General features: G+C 55.3%; 5 protein-coding genes across 5 annotated transcripts; 4 read left to right on the plus strand and 1 right to left on the minus strand.

The window, feature by feature from the left end:
• Window positions 1–1,263: 1,263 nt before the first annotated feature.
• Window positions 1,264–3,179, plus strand: N657DRAFT_683326 (MFS general substrate transporter; the record flags this gene model as incomplete). Its single annotated transcript, XM_062796563.1, has 2 exons — window positions 1,264–1,655; window positions 1,724–3,179. The coding sequence occupies 2 exons, from the start codon at window positions 1,264–1,266 to the stop codon at window positions 3,177–3,179; spliced, it is 1,848 nt and encodes a 615-aa protein (XP_062644614.1).
• A 323-nt stretch (window positions 3,180–3,502) lies between these two features.
• Window positions 3,503–4,311, plus strand: N657DRAFT_143807 (uncharacterized protein). The gene has a single exon (XM_062785940.1). It carries the CDS (start codon window positions 3,587–3,589, stop codon window positions 4,091–4,093), a length of 507 nt encoding a protein of 168 aa, XP_062644615.1. The 5' UTR covers window positions 3,503–3,586; the 3' UTR covers window positions 4,094–4,311.
• A 325-nt stretch (window positions 4,312–4,636) lies between these two features.
• Window positions 4,637–6,951, minus strand: N657DRAFT_636242 (WD40 repeat-like protein; the record flags this gene model as incomplete). The annotated part of the gene is made up of 6 exons (XM_062791407.1): window positions 4,637–4,672; window positions 4,728–5,156; window positions 5,220–6,353; window positions 6,535–6,698; window positions 6,805–6,821; window positions 6,905–6,951. The coding sequence occupies 6 exons, from the start codon at window positions 6,949–6,951 to the stop codon at window positions 4,637–4,639; spliced, it is 1,827 nt and encodes a 608-aa protein (XP_062644616.1).
• A 956-nt stretch (window positions 6,952–7,907) lies between these two features.
• Window positions 7,908–9,640, plus strand: N657DRAFT_624479 (DUF1751-domain-containing protein). The gene is made up of 2 exons (XM_062790717.1): window positions 7,908–8,373; window positions 8,447–9,640. Exons 1-2 carry the CDS (start codon window positions 7,997–7,999, stop codon window positions 9,204–9,206), a joined length of 1,137 nt encoding a protein of 378 aa, XP_062644617.1. The 5' UTR covers window positions 7,908–7,996; the 3' UTR covers window positions 9,207–9,640.
• Window positions 9,641–12,090: 2,450 nt separating this feature from the next.
• Window positions 12,091–12,963, plus strand: N657DRAFT_648645 (uncharacterized protein; the record flags this gene model as incomplete). The annotated part of the gene is made up of 1 exon (XM_062793558.1): window positions 12,091–12,963. A coding segment is annotated over one exon (694 nt), but the record flags the coding sequence as incomplete, so codon positions are not given.
• Between the last annotated feature and the right edge of the window lie 1,673 nt (window positions 12,964–14,636).

The following is a 14,636-nucleotide window of genomic DNA, read 5'->3' on the forward strand; positions in this document are numbered from 1 at the left end:
TGGCGGCTTGTCGGGCAGCAAAGGAAGATTAGAAGGAAGAAAAATTTCCCATGGCGGCTAGAAAAGATCCACTCTGCTGTTCACTTCACGTCTGAGAAACCCCTGTGGCGCCGAGGCTCGTGGGGAGTGGCTCCTGAGGCGGATCCTGTCTGACTTCATTGGTCAATGCAAGCCATCCACGAGGTGGCTGCGTTGCGGGATTACGTCAAAGCACGTCAAAGATCGCCGGACTTAAGTCGGTCATCACTCATCATCGCTTTTGCATAAACTGCGTGTAGAACCGAGCTCCAGCTTGCAACCCGGAAGTCCAACCTAATATAGCGCGCGCCGGCTGACTCAGCTGCATTGCGCTTATACTGGGCAATTGCAGCGTCCGCCATGAGCAATGTTACATGCGAACTCCGTACCGAATGACCATCCACACTCACGAATCCACAATGCTTGTGGAATGTCCATCTCCTGATCTCAGGTTGTGCTCCACATCGGGTTTTTCAACGTCGCAGTCCCGATGGAGCCACTGATAATGGAACTTCAAGTTGAACGCCGCTAGGCTGGATCTCTGAACAGAATTTACTCTACGAAGCGAAAGAGGATGGACTTCAGAAATAACGGCGTCCCATGGGCTCCGTTGCCAGCCGCTTATCTGCGCCTGAAACTTTTGCACCTGCAGGAAGAGACGCCGGGTCCCGCATGACGGGCAGCTGAGGCGAGGAAGGGAAAGCGTTGCTGCATGCCGCAAGCCGATTGGTAATTCTTTGCCCGGCCCGCCCGACCTTGAAAGCGCGAATGCCGAGACCGCATCATGGGCCGGAGAAAACACAATCTTAGGACCGTTTTTGGAACGACCCGGCAGTGCCTGTGGGCTCCAGTTTTTCTGTTCCCTTGGAACTAACAGATCTTGAGCCGCAGACAAGACGTAAAAGCGAAAATATATCCGGGATGTGTCGATCCAGATGCTTTATTAGGAGGGCAGGCCCACGAATGGGAGGCGAATTTCATCATCCATTCATTATATTCCTGCTTTTCATCATAGACGCACACAAGACGAACCTTGAGACTTATTGACCAATATCCGCTCGCTTCTACCTACACCGTAGAACTCGGGTTTTATTGCTGTCTTCTTTCCTCTCCTTTGGCATGCTGTGCTGTTGAAACGCTCTCCACCAACCTGATACCTCATAGGACTACAAACCATCGCTGGATACTTCAAAGGACCATCAGACCGCCGCGGGATACCGGGCCTTATCCGGAAGGAACGTCACAATGATTGAGAACCCCATCGACCGCGCTGTTGAGGAGGCCGAGCGGGATGCCTCCCGGGAGCGCCGTAGCGAAGAGATTGAGCGAGTAATCTCAGCGTCGTCCGTGTCGAGCTCATCCGCCGAGTCATCACACCGCGGGGTTCAGATGAGCCGAGTCGAGACACAACGGGACCTGGAGCGCCATCAGACGGAGTTGAGCCGCATCCACACGGCCCGGAGTCAACACAGCGGGACCGTTGGGAGGGCCAAGAGCAAGGAGTGGAAGAAGCCGCTGCCCAACTTTGGCGCCGGCAAGCCATACCCGCCGCTACTACCAAACCAGGAGGACTACGTTGTCGAGTTTGATGGGCCCGATGACCCTCTCCATGCGCAGAACTGGCCGATCAGGAAGAAGTATGCTTGCTCACTACCCCCTGATTGTCGTCGTGGTCACTCGAGGCTAACACAACTACCCTCTCCAGGTTGCTTACCGCTGCTATGCTCGGCTTCACTACCATGACAGCGGCCTTCGGGTCGAGCATCTTCTCAGCGGCAACGGCCGCAGTCGGCGTCGAATTCGGTGTCTCCTCCGAGGTCTCCCTGCTCGGCGTCTCTTTCTACGTCCTTGGCTTCGCGACGGGCCCGACCTTCTGGGCGCCCCTCTCCGAGCTCAAGGGCCGCCGTCTACCCCTCGTCACGTCCATGTTCGGCTTCGCCATCTTCAACATCGCCAACGCCGTTGGCAAGGACCTTCAGACGGTGCTCATCACGCGCTTCTTCGCCGGCTTCTTCGGCGCCTGCCCCCTTGCCGTCGTCGCCGCCGTCTTCTCCGACATGTTTGACAACCGGACCCGCGGCATCGCCATCACCGTCTTCTCCATGACCGTCTTCACCGGCCCGCTGCTGGCGCCCTTCATCGGCGGCTTCATTGTCGAGTCGTATCTCGGCTGGCGCTGGACCTCGTACATTGTCTCCTTCATGGGCTTCCTCGCCTTCTTTCTCAACTTGTTCTTCCTGGAGGAGACGTACCCGCCCACCATCCTCGTCGGCAAGGCCGCCGAGCTGCGCCGCCGCACCCTCAACTGGGGTATCCACGCGAAGCAAGAGGAGATTGAGATTGACGTGCGCGAGCTCATCACCAAGAACTTCTCGCGCCCCATGCGCCTGCTCTTTACCGAGCCCATCGTCCTGCTCCTGTCCCTCTACATGGCCTTCATCTACGGCCTGCTGTACCTGTTCCTGACGGCCTACCCCTTTGTCTTCCAGGGCGTGCACCGCATGTCGGCCGGCGTCGCGGGCCTGACCTTCTTCGGCATGATCGCGGGCCAGCTCATCGCCGGCGTCACCGTCCTGCTGCAGCAGCCGTGGTACCAGCGCAAGCTGGCCGCCAACAACGGCGTGCCCGTCCCCGAGTGGCGGCTGCCGAGCGTCATCGCAGGCGGCGTGGCCTTCGCGGCGGGCCTGTTTTGGTTTGGATGGTCCGGCTACCGCGCTGACATCCACTGGATCGTGCCGACGCTGTCGGGCCTGCTCACGGGGTTTGGCCTGGCGTCCATCTTTCTGCAGGCGCTCAACTACCTGGTCGACGCCTACCTCATGTTCGCCGCGTCGGCGATCGCCGGCAATACCTTCCTGCGGTCCCTGGCCGGCGCCGGCTTCCCGCTCTTCTCCAAGTACATGTTCCAGGGCATGGGCATCGAGTGGGCGTCGACGCTTCTGGGATGCGTCGCCGCCGCGCTGGTGCCCATCCCCATCGTCTTCTACCTGTACGGCCACAAGATCAGGGAGAAGAGCGCCTTTGCCCCGACCTTCCCTCCCCGTGGAGCTCCCGCCGCTGCTTCGGAGGAGGGGAATGCTTCGGACGAGAAGGAAATCCTAGAGAGCTCGGGCAACGCGAGCAGGGCGAGGTTGGATAGGGATGCGAGGAGTGCTGTTTGAGTGAGAAGGGTGTGAATGGGCAAGAAGATGGAGAAGACGCATGTAGATAATAGGAGAGAGGGGAGTTGTGTGCCTTGGATATGCTTGCATCGGAGGTCATCTGTTTTGAGCAACGGCGTTGAGGTTGGGAAAAGACATGCGTGGCAACAGTTTTTGATACCAAGCATTTACTCATAGAATTTGGAAGATTTTATGCAGGCTTAGGCAACAACAACTCATTGGTCTACACAATCCATTACAACTTGATTATCAGCTATATTGATAAGGTCGATGGGGAAGTCGAGTTTACGGATTTGAAAGGTGACTCTCGCACAACTCCCGTGCCTAACACGTACCCAGTCTTTCTGAGAGCCTGCCTGGAGGATTATTCCCTTGAAATTGCCGTCCAGGAATCGGGCAGACGAGCAATGGGTATAACTCCATCAGAGTACCAGGAAAAAAAGCAAAAAAGGAGAAAAAGAGAAAAAAAAAGGATGACCTGGGCATCAGACAGTAACAGCTGTTCTATGAAAGCTAAACAACGATTGAATTTGAGACAAACAAGGCCGCTTGGGTCACTAGCTGTTATACATCCTCTAGCTCCCTTCTTCCCGCTTGATATCATGGTGGAACAGTGGCAGCCCGCCCAGAATTGCTACAAACAATTGAATCGGACGCTCGACTTTTCAACCTACGGTGTGCCCATAACTCCAGGCAAAAAAGAACTGCTGCTGCGCTATATAATATGTATATCACCAAGCGGCTATGGTGCCATGTTCCTCCGCGCCCACATAACCTCTAATTGGACAGGGACGAATGTTCTGTGTCGCCATCTCCTGCAAGTTTCTTCTAGACATGCCTTTTGTGCGGCTGATACGGCACACCATGTCCAATGGATATGTTGGATGAGACATGAATCGTCCCCTTCGCCGTGATCTCTCCCGAATGCCGCTCAACACTGTGGCAAGGTCTCAGGTTCTGCAGCACATATTGGTAATGACCAAGCGGGGGGTTGTGTCGGGAGGTGAGCGCCGCTAAGCTGATGCATTAGTGATCGTGACCGGATCTGACCATATCCCGCGCAGAGACTCGCTCCCAGTCATTCCGATGAGTCCGTCCCGTGAAGTTGCTAAGGTTGAGGTGCTTGATTTCGCACGGACCGGGTTATCATTGTCGAACCACGTAGAGTGGAAGAAACTCTCAACCTGGACGCCATGACCATTTCCAAGTGGTCTCCGAGAAGGTCCAAGAAGCGGATGCATCCGCTGCCTGAACGCCGGAATTGCCTCGTGTCTCATTCGCTCGGGTTTGCGTGTTGTCCGGCCCTCTTTGGCGGGGACTTGGCGAGGCTCGAACACCAGCTGAGATATATCAGTATGGATAAGGCCCTCTTCCGAATCGCGCTGCGTTCATCTCCACGCTGACAACTCGGCGCGATATCCTGTGGAACTGCTTCGGCTTCATTGACATCTTCCCTGTCATCCCTCATGCTCCCGAAGGCGGATGACGGCAAGCTGGCAAATGTTAGCGCAGTGAGCGGACAGTTCGCAATGTCTCCAAGTCACTTACTCTATTTTCCAAGCCGTACACCAGACGCCGGCCCTCAGAATCCCATCCTAAGCATGAGATAGCGTCCTCCGCATCGGTCCCGGATCCGGGGCTTTGCCACCCAGGCTGCGGGACCCAGCTGGCCATTGGCATCGCATGGTCACCCATTCTCCAAACCAGGATTCTGTCGTGAGCCGCTACAGCAATCAACGCACCGTCCGGACTCATTGAGAGATTGTTGACAGCAAGCGGCGGCGGCATTGTGATTGAATACTTGGGCTTGTTCTCGGCGCTGCGTACGTTCCAAACAAAGATGGCGCCGTCTTCGCCGCCGGATACCAGCAATCTCTCGTCATCAGTGGGATCCCCCTGCAGCGGTTGCCACTTCAGGCTGGCGACACCTCCGTCATGGGCTGGTATCGAACGGCGCTTTCCAGACTCATCCCAAATCTAAGCGACACAAACAGTGTCAGCGGGGATATTATTAACAACAAAGGACAGCATGAAACTCACATCGATGTAGCCCTTGTCGCTAGCAGTCGCAACCAGTCTCGACCGCCAGTCAAACTCGACAAGGGTAAAGCGCTCATCCTTGGCTGTCTGGAACTCGCTGCTCCGCACAATTTCCTGCCCCAAGCACCTGAAGGAGACGAGCAAGTCGCCACCGCACAGGAGGAACTCGGTTTCGCTAATCCATGCCGCATCAAGGTTGTCGGATCGGAGGTCGTGTTCGAGGACATGAGACACGGAATTCACCAACGAAGGAGATGAGATGTGAAGCAGAGTGCCGGGATTTGCCGCTCCGTTGCTCACATCAGGACTGATGGCAAGGAGGAAGTTGCTGTTGGGACTCCAGCAGAGGTTGGTGACGGGCGAGTCAAGGCCGTCAAAGCGCTGTATGCTCGTTCCGTCAACCGACCAGACGCTCACGCGCGACTTGGTGCCGAGCTCGGTGCCAAGCGCAATGAGGTCGCCGCTTGAGCTCCAGGCCATAGCCGAGACGGTGGCATTCTTCGGCAGATCCTCTTCGACAATGCTCATGAACGAGGGCCTGGCGGTATTCACGTGACCTGGATCCTGCTCTGGGGCGGTTCCACTAGGTACTGTCCAAATGCGGGCTAGCGCATCTGTCCCAGCTGTCGCCAAGATGGACGGGTTCCTGGGGTTCCACTCGCAGAGGAGCACAAGAGGATTTTCGCTAGCCTCGGGTGACTCGTCGGCGCCCAGGCGCAGAAACACGGTGCCTTGGGTCAGGTCGCGGACCTTCTCAACCTGCGTGCCGCGTGAGGGTCCTTCGGTGCGCAGGATAGAGGACTCAACCTGTTCGCCTTCGAGCGGTGACGGGTACGCGTGGTTGTTGTCTGGGTGGGGGTCGATTTCCATTGGTGTGGTGGCCAAATCGGCTCCATTCTCGTAGCCGTTGCTGAGCCGCTGGCGTTTTGCGGGGGATCCATGCGTCAATTCGTGATGATGCTGCCGCTCAACCGCACGCTTTCGTGGGTTTTCCATCTCGTCCAGCTCCAACTCTGGCTCCGATTCCACATCATCTTCCTCGTCCTCGTCCACCGGCTCCTCGGGCTGGAATTTCAGCGGCCCAAACACACCCCGCGGAGGCTCCCCGGCCATTGCCGGCACATTACCAGGCGCCTGCGAGCAAAGCGTCAGCACCCCGGCACTAGTGCCCCTCCCCCTGGGCCCAAAGCCACCACCAGCTCACCGGCCAATTCCATGCCGAGTGCAACCCATAAAAATGGAGGGCAGGGCCCAGAAAATCAAACAACGGGAAAAACAGAGCAAGTGTGTGGCAAAATAACCGGAGACGCCGTACCTTTTGGGCGGCTTCGAATCGTCTTTGGTAGTCTTCATAGATGAGGCCTTTGTTCAAGAGTGACACCAGCGCATACGTGTTGACATGCGAGGCAAAGTCGAACTGCCTGTGAGGTTGGTGCACCCGCCATTCCTTCTGCAGCTTGGCGGCCGTCTCTCGATAATCTGCGGTCGTCAGTCTCACCTCACCGAGCCCCAGTTCAACGCGCACGAAGAGAGCGCGGCGGCAGCAGTCGGGCCTCACAAAGCGCCCGGGCGGCAGTGCACATACTTGATTCGAGCAAATACCTGTAGTTCAAGTTGAAGCAGGCCGAGTTAGCGATGAGGCCGCCTCCCCACGGGCAGACCTGGGGCGGGTGAAAATAACGAACCTCCAGATCAAAAAGTTGACACGATCCGTGTCAAGTAGCTCCTTCATTGTTGGGAGCCGGTGGGCGGCGATCGTGGCGATAAATGATGAAGCAGGCTTTATCAATGTTGACAGATATGATAAGTGAGCGCAAGGACGGGTGCTGCTTCGATGAGGGTGTCGTTTTCAGGGTTCTGTTGGGCGTGCATTCGATGTTGAAGGGTTGAGAGGAACCTTGAAAAGCGCCCGGCCGAGATTTGGAGATTGCATTGGCAGCGTTCGGACCACGAGTTGCGGCCTTGTCAAGCGTGAGCGCGGCATGGGTCCGGCGGCCAACTCTAGGGGGTAGATCGTGCCTGTTTGGCGGGCGACTAAATCGCCGGCGAAGAACGCTTAACCTTTTCGGGTAAGGAAGCTCACCCAGCAAGGCCAAAGATCAAACGGCGCAGCCCCGCGGGTGCTGCGTGGCGACCGGGGACAGAAATCAAAACCATGATCGACTTTTACTTCGTATAAGCGATCTCGAGAGGATGAATGGAGCGGTTCAGGCTTTGCTGGAAATTACAGAAATGAATTGTATTGGCCTATCTTCGTTTACATTGTTGGGAACGACTAACTGTACGGATTATCATTTAAGAGACGAGGAACGGCTGAGTTCAAGAATCTTCGCACACGAAAACACGTCAACCAATATATTTCAGCCTGATCCCAGCTCCGTCCCTACTAGGGGACTCCAGCTGTCAACCTTGTCGTAGAAGCAACCGTATTCATATCGATTTTTCCAATCCTCAATTTGGATGAGTGTGCAACAAGGACAAAGGGCAGAATAGGCCTTGTTATGGACCCGCACTCCATATAGTTCCGATCTTACTCACATTGAACGCTTTTTGGTGAGGCAGTTTCATGCCAAGACGTTACAGTACTGGAATTTACAATACGATTTCGCGCCTGAGCTCGAGATGGACATGGGCGGGATTCATCAGACAGGCCGGGGGAATTTCGGCTATGGCAGCTGGCCTGAGCACTTGTCCATCGAAAGCGCCGACCCGCGCAGTTGCCGGCTGCGACCATATCTCCAACCCAGGCACAAGTCGACTACGGCTGCCAGCCCGCCATGCCACCTCGAATAAACATCCCGCCAGTCACCCGCATCGTGCTCATTGCACTGGGGCTGCAGTCGGTGCTGAGTGCGGCAATCCGGTATCGACAATGGACGGCAAACTCAGAAATCGTCATCCCCTACCTCAACCTCGTCCCACAACTCTCCCTCATCTACCCCTGGACCTTCCTCACAACAACCTTCGTCGAGAGCAACGTCTTCACCTTGTCGATTGCCTGCCTCACCCTTTACAATGGCGGCCGCTACCTGGAGCGTGCTTGGTCCTCGCGCGAGTTCGCCAAGTTCCTGCTCGTCACGTCCCTCGTGCCCAACACCCTCTGCTTCGGCACTTCCATTCTATTCTTCGCCCTCACACGAAATGAGGCATGGACGTATGTATACGCCGGCTTCATGGTCTAGTCGGACTGATCATTTCGCACTATGCTAACTCGGATCTTCCACCAGGCTCATGACCATTGCGGGCACCATCCCCCTGCAAATCTCCTTCCTCGTCGCCTTCAGCCAGCTAGTCCCGGCGCACACCGTGACGCTCTTCAGGGGCCTGCTCTCCCTGCGCGTTCCCCGCTTCCCGCTACTCTACATCGGGCTCGTTACCCTCCTCTGCCTCACGCCCATGCTCACCATCGCCTCCTTCTTCCTCGCCGTCTACGGCTTCCTCGTCAGCTGGACCTATCTGCGCTTTTACAAGGTCGCCTTCCCAGACCTCGACACATCCCAGCCGAACTCCCTCCGCGGCGACGCTAGCGACACCTTTGCCATTGCCGAGTTCTTCCCCGGCCCCGTGCGGCCTCTGGTCGCGGCCATCTCGGACCACGTGTTCGACGTGCTCGTGGCCATGCGCCTGTGCGTGCCCTTCAGTGCCGCCGACATCTCCGCCGCCCGCGGCGACCACAGCCACGGCTTCTCCCACCGCGGCGCTCCGGGAAGTGCCCGCGCCGAAGCGGAGAGGAGGAGGGCGCTCGCGCTCCGGGCCCTCGACCAGCGTCTGCACGCCGCCACTGCCACCGCCGCCGCCCGGGCACAAAGCGCGCCAGTCCCGCCTGCCGTGGTTCCGCCTATCCCGTCGGCGACCGGGCCGACCGTGCAGAGCCAGCCCCAGGCTCCGCCGCCAAACGCCATGACGGCGCAAACAGCACCTGGCAGCGGCCTGCTGGGCGAGACGCACTATAATCCCGATGCGGATGCGGATAGGAACGGGCCCTGAGTGGGTTTGTGGCAGATATGAGAGAGATGTGTCAAGCTGTTTCTGTCAATGCGATCTAGCACATCCTCTGGGTTCAAAGACAGCCAACTCTCGGAGTACAGCAAGCGAGCGTAGAGCGAATAGCGTTCTTGAAACAGATTCAATAATTGCCTCCAATATCCGGTGGTTTGGGCGATGAGAGCATCACTTTCAAGTTGGGAATTCTAGAAGTTGATGGTAGGCTGGAGGGAATACATCCCTCTTAGGGGCAGTTCGAATACCTGATACCCGCCCGCGGGAATGGGGCGACTTGTCATGACGGATGGCGATACTTCACAGGATCGTGAATAAGTATGAAGGTGCCACGAGCACTATCATCGTGCTGTATAGCAAATGTGATATTCTGTTGCCCTACGAGCTATGGTTGAATTGTGATTTGCTAAATACATTGACCGTCACAGAGGCAGTGGGAACTTCAAGTTAACCGCGTGTAGCTTCTCCAGGCATCAAGGTGGGACTGCAGTAGCCTCGTTTGGTTCAAGGCCATCATGTCCTGAAATTAGCACATACCTGATTTCAGTCACCTACTGTTTTGTAGGCTGGCTGGTGGGTGAGCATGGCACGTCGGGATTTGGTCGCTAAGATAATCGTGGGCCAAGAAGTATTTTCCCAACATCGAGGGGTTTGGGCTCGTTTTTTAGTGCCTTTGGTGTTGCTAAATGTCCTTGGAAATGGGTCAAGCGGAGCTATCATGTCCTGTTATTGTTTGGGATCATTCCTCCCTGGAAAGCAATCTATATCAAGGACTATACCTTACCATCTTTCCGTGTAAGAAGAAACAAGAAGAAGGGGAAAGAGTGCACATGTCAACAGGCATCTTGGAGCGCTGTCCTCGCTGGCCGTATCGTCAAGTTGCATAATGTTGTTCCCCGATGCCTGGGACTGGGCCCGAGAGACGCGTACAGCCACAAGGCAATGAAGAACACCGAGAAACAGAAGCAAATGAATCAGGCACAGGAAAGAGGGCTCGCCTGTAACTCGATTGTGCAGTCACCTAATAAGCCAATCTAGTATCTAGTACTTGACCACATCCGGATGGAATAGGTATGCTTCACCAGGTTACCCTGAGAATGACGGCAGATGCCACAAGTTTACTATGGACAAGGTATCACAGGGGGCGGTTGATGGTTGTTCTTCTTGCCTGGCCCCTTGCAAGTCACGAGCGCTTGTTTCGTACGGAATATTCAGGTACTCCGCTAACTGGAATGGAGAATGAAACACAAGTTTCCTCTCGGATGTCATGCCTAGCGTTGTGAGTCGATTAGCTGGCTTTGAGCGAAGCTTCCGTTGCGGGTAAGGAGCACACAGCCAAGTGAGTTCCAGGTTGTTCATCATATTGTTAGAGTACCTTAGCCATCGCCGGGCAGTCTGGCGCAATGAGGCGAGCATATTGAGAAGTAGAAGTGGGTATTGGCGGCTAGATGGCCGGCATCTTTGCCCGGATCTAATGGTGTTCAACGCTTGGCTCACCGATGTTCCGGATAGCGTGGTGTGGCTGAGGTGAACCAAAGCGGTAAGCGGGATCGCTACAGTACATAACTTGCCCCGGCGTGCTTCGCAGTCCCTCGTTGGCTCAGCCCGTGTGGCCGGCAAGGGTCCGCGGCACGCGTTTTGAGTCGGGCCTGGCTCTGGCCAGCGATTCGATCGGGTGCTGCAGACCAACCATTGCGGGCAAAGGTTGCCTGACCACCGTGGCCCAACCAACAGACCGCGAGACCTGGCGGCATCGCTCGCCGGCGAATCGAGGCTCTGCTACTTTCAAATAACCGTAGGGCAAGTCATCCATCTGCCTTGTGCAAAGGCATCCCGAGGTTGTGACAGCGGCTGGGATTATACTGTATGTACGGAATACATACACAAGGTGACGCGACGCCAAGGAGGCGATGCTCTTCTGGGGCATCCGAGCGTTTGACCCTTTTCCCTTTTCTGCCCTTGCTCCACGGGAGCGGTGGCCGATCAACAAGCCTTTCTCGGCGTTTCTTGGCATCACCACGCAATCAGACCAGGAGGCCCGAGGCCTTCACGTGCTGTGCCCTGCCCAACAGTGCTGCCGACGCCCGACACCCTATTCCCTCTTGCTGCTCGTGCATGCTGCAATTACCCTCTTGCGGCAAACACCCTCTCATGACCACATGGGACTGTGCACGAAACCTCGCAGGCTTCCGCCACAACAGGTCGGCAACCGGTGGAACTGGCCGGTAACAGACGCTCGGCTCAATGCCAAGCTCCATCCGACGATCGATTGAGGATCGTCGGGGAGCGCACTGGCTGTGGTGTCTGACGATCAACTGTTGAAAAGGGAACGGGCCAACGCAGCTGACACATGGTAGAATGCCACCTCAGCCTGTCAAGAACAAAGCTGGCGGTGAATACATCCGTAGCGTAGCGAGCGGTAGTTCCGCGCTGAGGACGGTACCGTACGTAAGTACCGATAGTTTTGAAGCAGAGGAGGCGGGGAATCTGGAAGCGAGGGATGAATCCACGCTTGATGAAAGCTCCCCATATCCGTAGTACCGTAGAAAGGCCGTCTCCAAGGTTATCACTAGTCTCTGACTTGGCAGAACCCATCAACACGCCGTAGCCACAGAATGAATAAAAAATTTGCCGGAAAACGCGCAAGATAGCTTTGATGAGGGCCGCGCCTACGGTACGAAGTACCTTGGCTGCAATGCTGCATCCAACCATCCATGACGATGTTCGGTGTTGAACACAAAAATTCCGCAGCCTGCATCTCGCCAAGAAGCGATAGATCCACCCCTGCGTTGGCTTTTCGAAATCCACACCTCATCGTTAAACCCCCCCGAGCCACTGAGCCGCCCGCAGCTCTTCGACTCATCCCTCTCATCATGCATTGCAGACAGGTCAGCGCGCCTCGGTTACTGCGTGAGGTCCTGGCACACTCGACCACATCGAAGCCTGCAAGCTGCACGACTTTTGCTTTCTCTAGGCCTTGGCCCCATTCTCAAATGAAACCGTGTCTCCGCACAGAACCGACAGCGCAGAATGCCAACTCGCCGGTTTATATGATTACAATGATTTCGGGGCTCACAAGCGATCAAGTGATGTCGGAATTATACGTTAACGAACACCTCTCGAATCAAAAAGTCGTGCGTTCTCTGTCAAAGTTGCAGACTCATCTTCATCTGATGCTTCTCTCGGAGGAGTTTCATGCCACCATTCTGCCAGAGCCGGCGAATGATACCGAGCATACTAAGGTAGTCTCCCTCCTTCGAAATGATATCGACAAGTTGCAAATGACCATTACCAGCCATGTCTGGAGCCAAATTAGACGTGCTGTGACGTTTGATAGCATCAGTTCGGTTTGCTCTCTGTTGACCTTCAGTTCAAGACACGACTTGGGCCTCTGGGTTTGGGCTAAAGCCGGGCTACGGATACAGAATGCGGAGATGGTGTGGTGCTCATATAAGAATAGTACAAGGAAGCCGAAAAGGGATCAACAATACCGGTGCAAATCACTGCCGAGGATTGATCTTGCTCGCGTCGACAAGCCTGTCTCTATATATTGCTTTCATACCTGAAGGTAGCCCTCTCCGAGGCAACGTTCTACCGCACGTGCTAGGTCGGCAGAGAGAGGGATGTACACGTGTACTTGTCATATACCCAGAAATCCGCGAGTCGTTAGCGAATGCGCTGCATTTGAAGTTGCTGACTTCCTCCGGGATTTGACTCTTTGAATCAACGTAGAACAATCTGGTTGCGCCAGCTGGTGCGTACGGCTCGACAACGTCTCGCCTCTTTGCCATCTCTTGTGACGGCATGACCACCAAGCCTGCCGAGCCTGCTTGTGTTGCGGGATGTAAGAGGTTGCGCAAGGGATGTAGGTAATTGGGTACCCATTCAAAATGCTCGAAATGCCCTCAGTTTGACCTCAAGGTGAGAAAGAAGAGGCTGTGTGTACCAGCATACCCGAGTGAGTCTGCGACCGGCTACATGATACATCTCAGTTTCCGGGTTGCTCATCAGCATCCGTCACGTAAAATGTCAAAGGGCCGTTCAGGGACATCACTCTGGCCCTAAGCACAGGTTTTGGCCGAGCTCACGTCGAGTATTCCATATCGGGGTGTAGCTTACCTTGTGAAACGCTTTTGGAAGCCGTAAGTATTAGCGTATATTTCCAACTTATCTTCTTCAACTTCTATCCTCTTTCAATCTTTATCTTCTTTCACTTTTTCTTCTTCTACATTCGCTTCCTTAATGTCTTTCTTTTCCTCAGCTCTTCCACTTTATCTTCACTTATGGCTTTCTCTTCTCTTTACCTTTCAACTTCCTTAGCTATCATCTTTCATTTTATTTAGCGGTTGCCCGTCATGCACCACAGTAACCAACGCAGAGTTGGATTGTATTTTTCAGGTTGAGAAAAGGAGACGTCAAGTGGTTGCAAGTCCCAACGATGCTGAGGTGGTGGCAGCTGCTTCGTGGATTGACGCCCACACTTTTGTACAAGTGGGGTCTCCGCAACCGGGATCTGCTCGTTGGGTGACGGAGCACGGGGAACATGGTGTGTGGATCCGATGCATGGGATGGGACCAGGCCGTGGAACCCAGCTGTCGCCACACACGCTAAAGCGAAATGGCGTAGCCGCTTACTCCGGGAACACGCTCCCCTGAAGAGGCTGGTTGTACCGCTTTGTTCTTGATACAAGTTGGGCACCAAGCCTAAGTAAGGTACCTTAGGTGAAAAGGGCTTGACTCGCTGATGATTCCGGTAGGCGAAAAGGCTCGGATTCAAACATTACCGAAGTAGTTACGTAAGCTCGGAGTCCTCCCTGGCGCTGTCCTCCCTCGGTAGGGTGCCGCTCATTAAGATGGCTTCATGGGAAGCATCTGTCCAGGACTGAGGAACAGGCTTGAACGAACCGGCCACGGGGTGCAGTGTTTGAATCAGCATGAAAGGACAGAAAGGACATGTTCCCGATCTGATTGCGACGGGAACGGAGGTATCAGCGGAGCGCCAGTACGCACTGGGTGAACGTTGTCAGTTTATCAACAGAGAAGACGAAGTGGTGTGGATATGCAGGACAACGAGCAAGGTACCGCTACCTCGCTGCGAATTGTCCCCCAACCTTGGCTGGACTGCGAGACATGAACGGGACCACAATTACAGGACCCCTGTCTGTCCCGTGGGTAAGGGTTGTTACTTGCCTCTCAGACGGCTGGCCGAAATGGATTCTCGCCAACCCCGACTCCCTCCCCATTCCGAGATTTCTCCCCGACTTCCACCTTCCTTCTGCCTGTGCGCACTCCGTTGACCTAGACGGGCCAACACTTTGACCGAACAACGTAGCAGGAACATTTCGCACTCTCGACTGTCTTTTCATCTCGCTTTTGCGCCTCGTGCCCTTTGGCCGTTTTTTTTTGGTGTCATCCGTTG

Source organism: Parathielavia appendiculata, assembly GCF_033297405.1.
Source record: "Parathielavia appendiculata strain CBS 731.68 unplaced genomic scaffold N657scaffold_14, whole genome shotgun sequence".
Taxonomy (NCBI): domain Eukaryota; kingdom Fungi; phylum Ascomycota; class Sordariomycetes; order Sordariales; family Chaetomiaceae; genus Parathielavia; species Parathielavia appendiculata.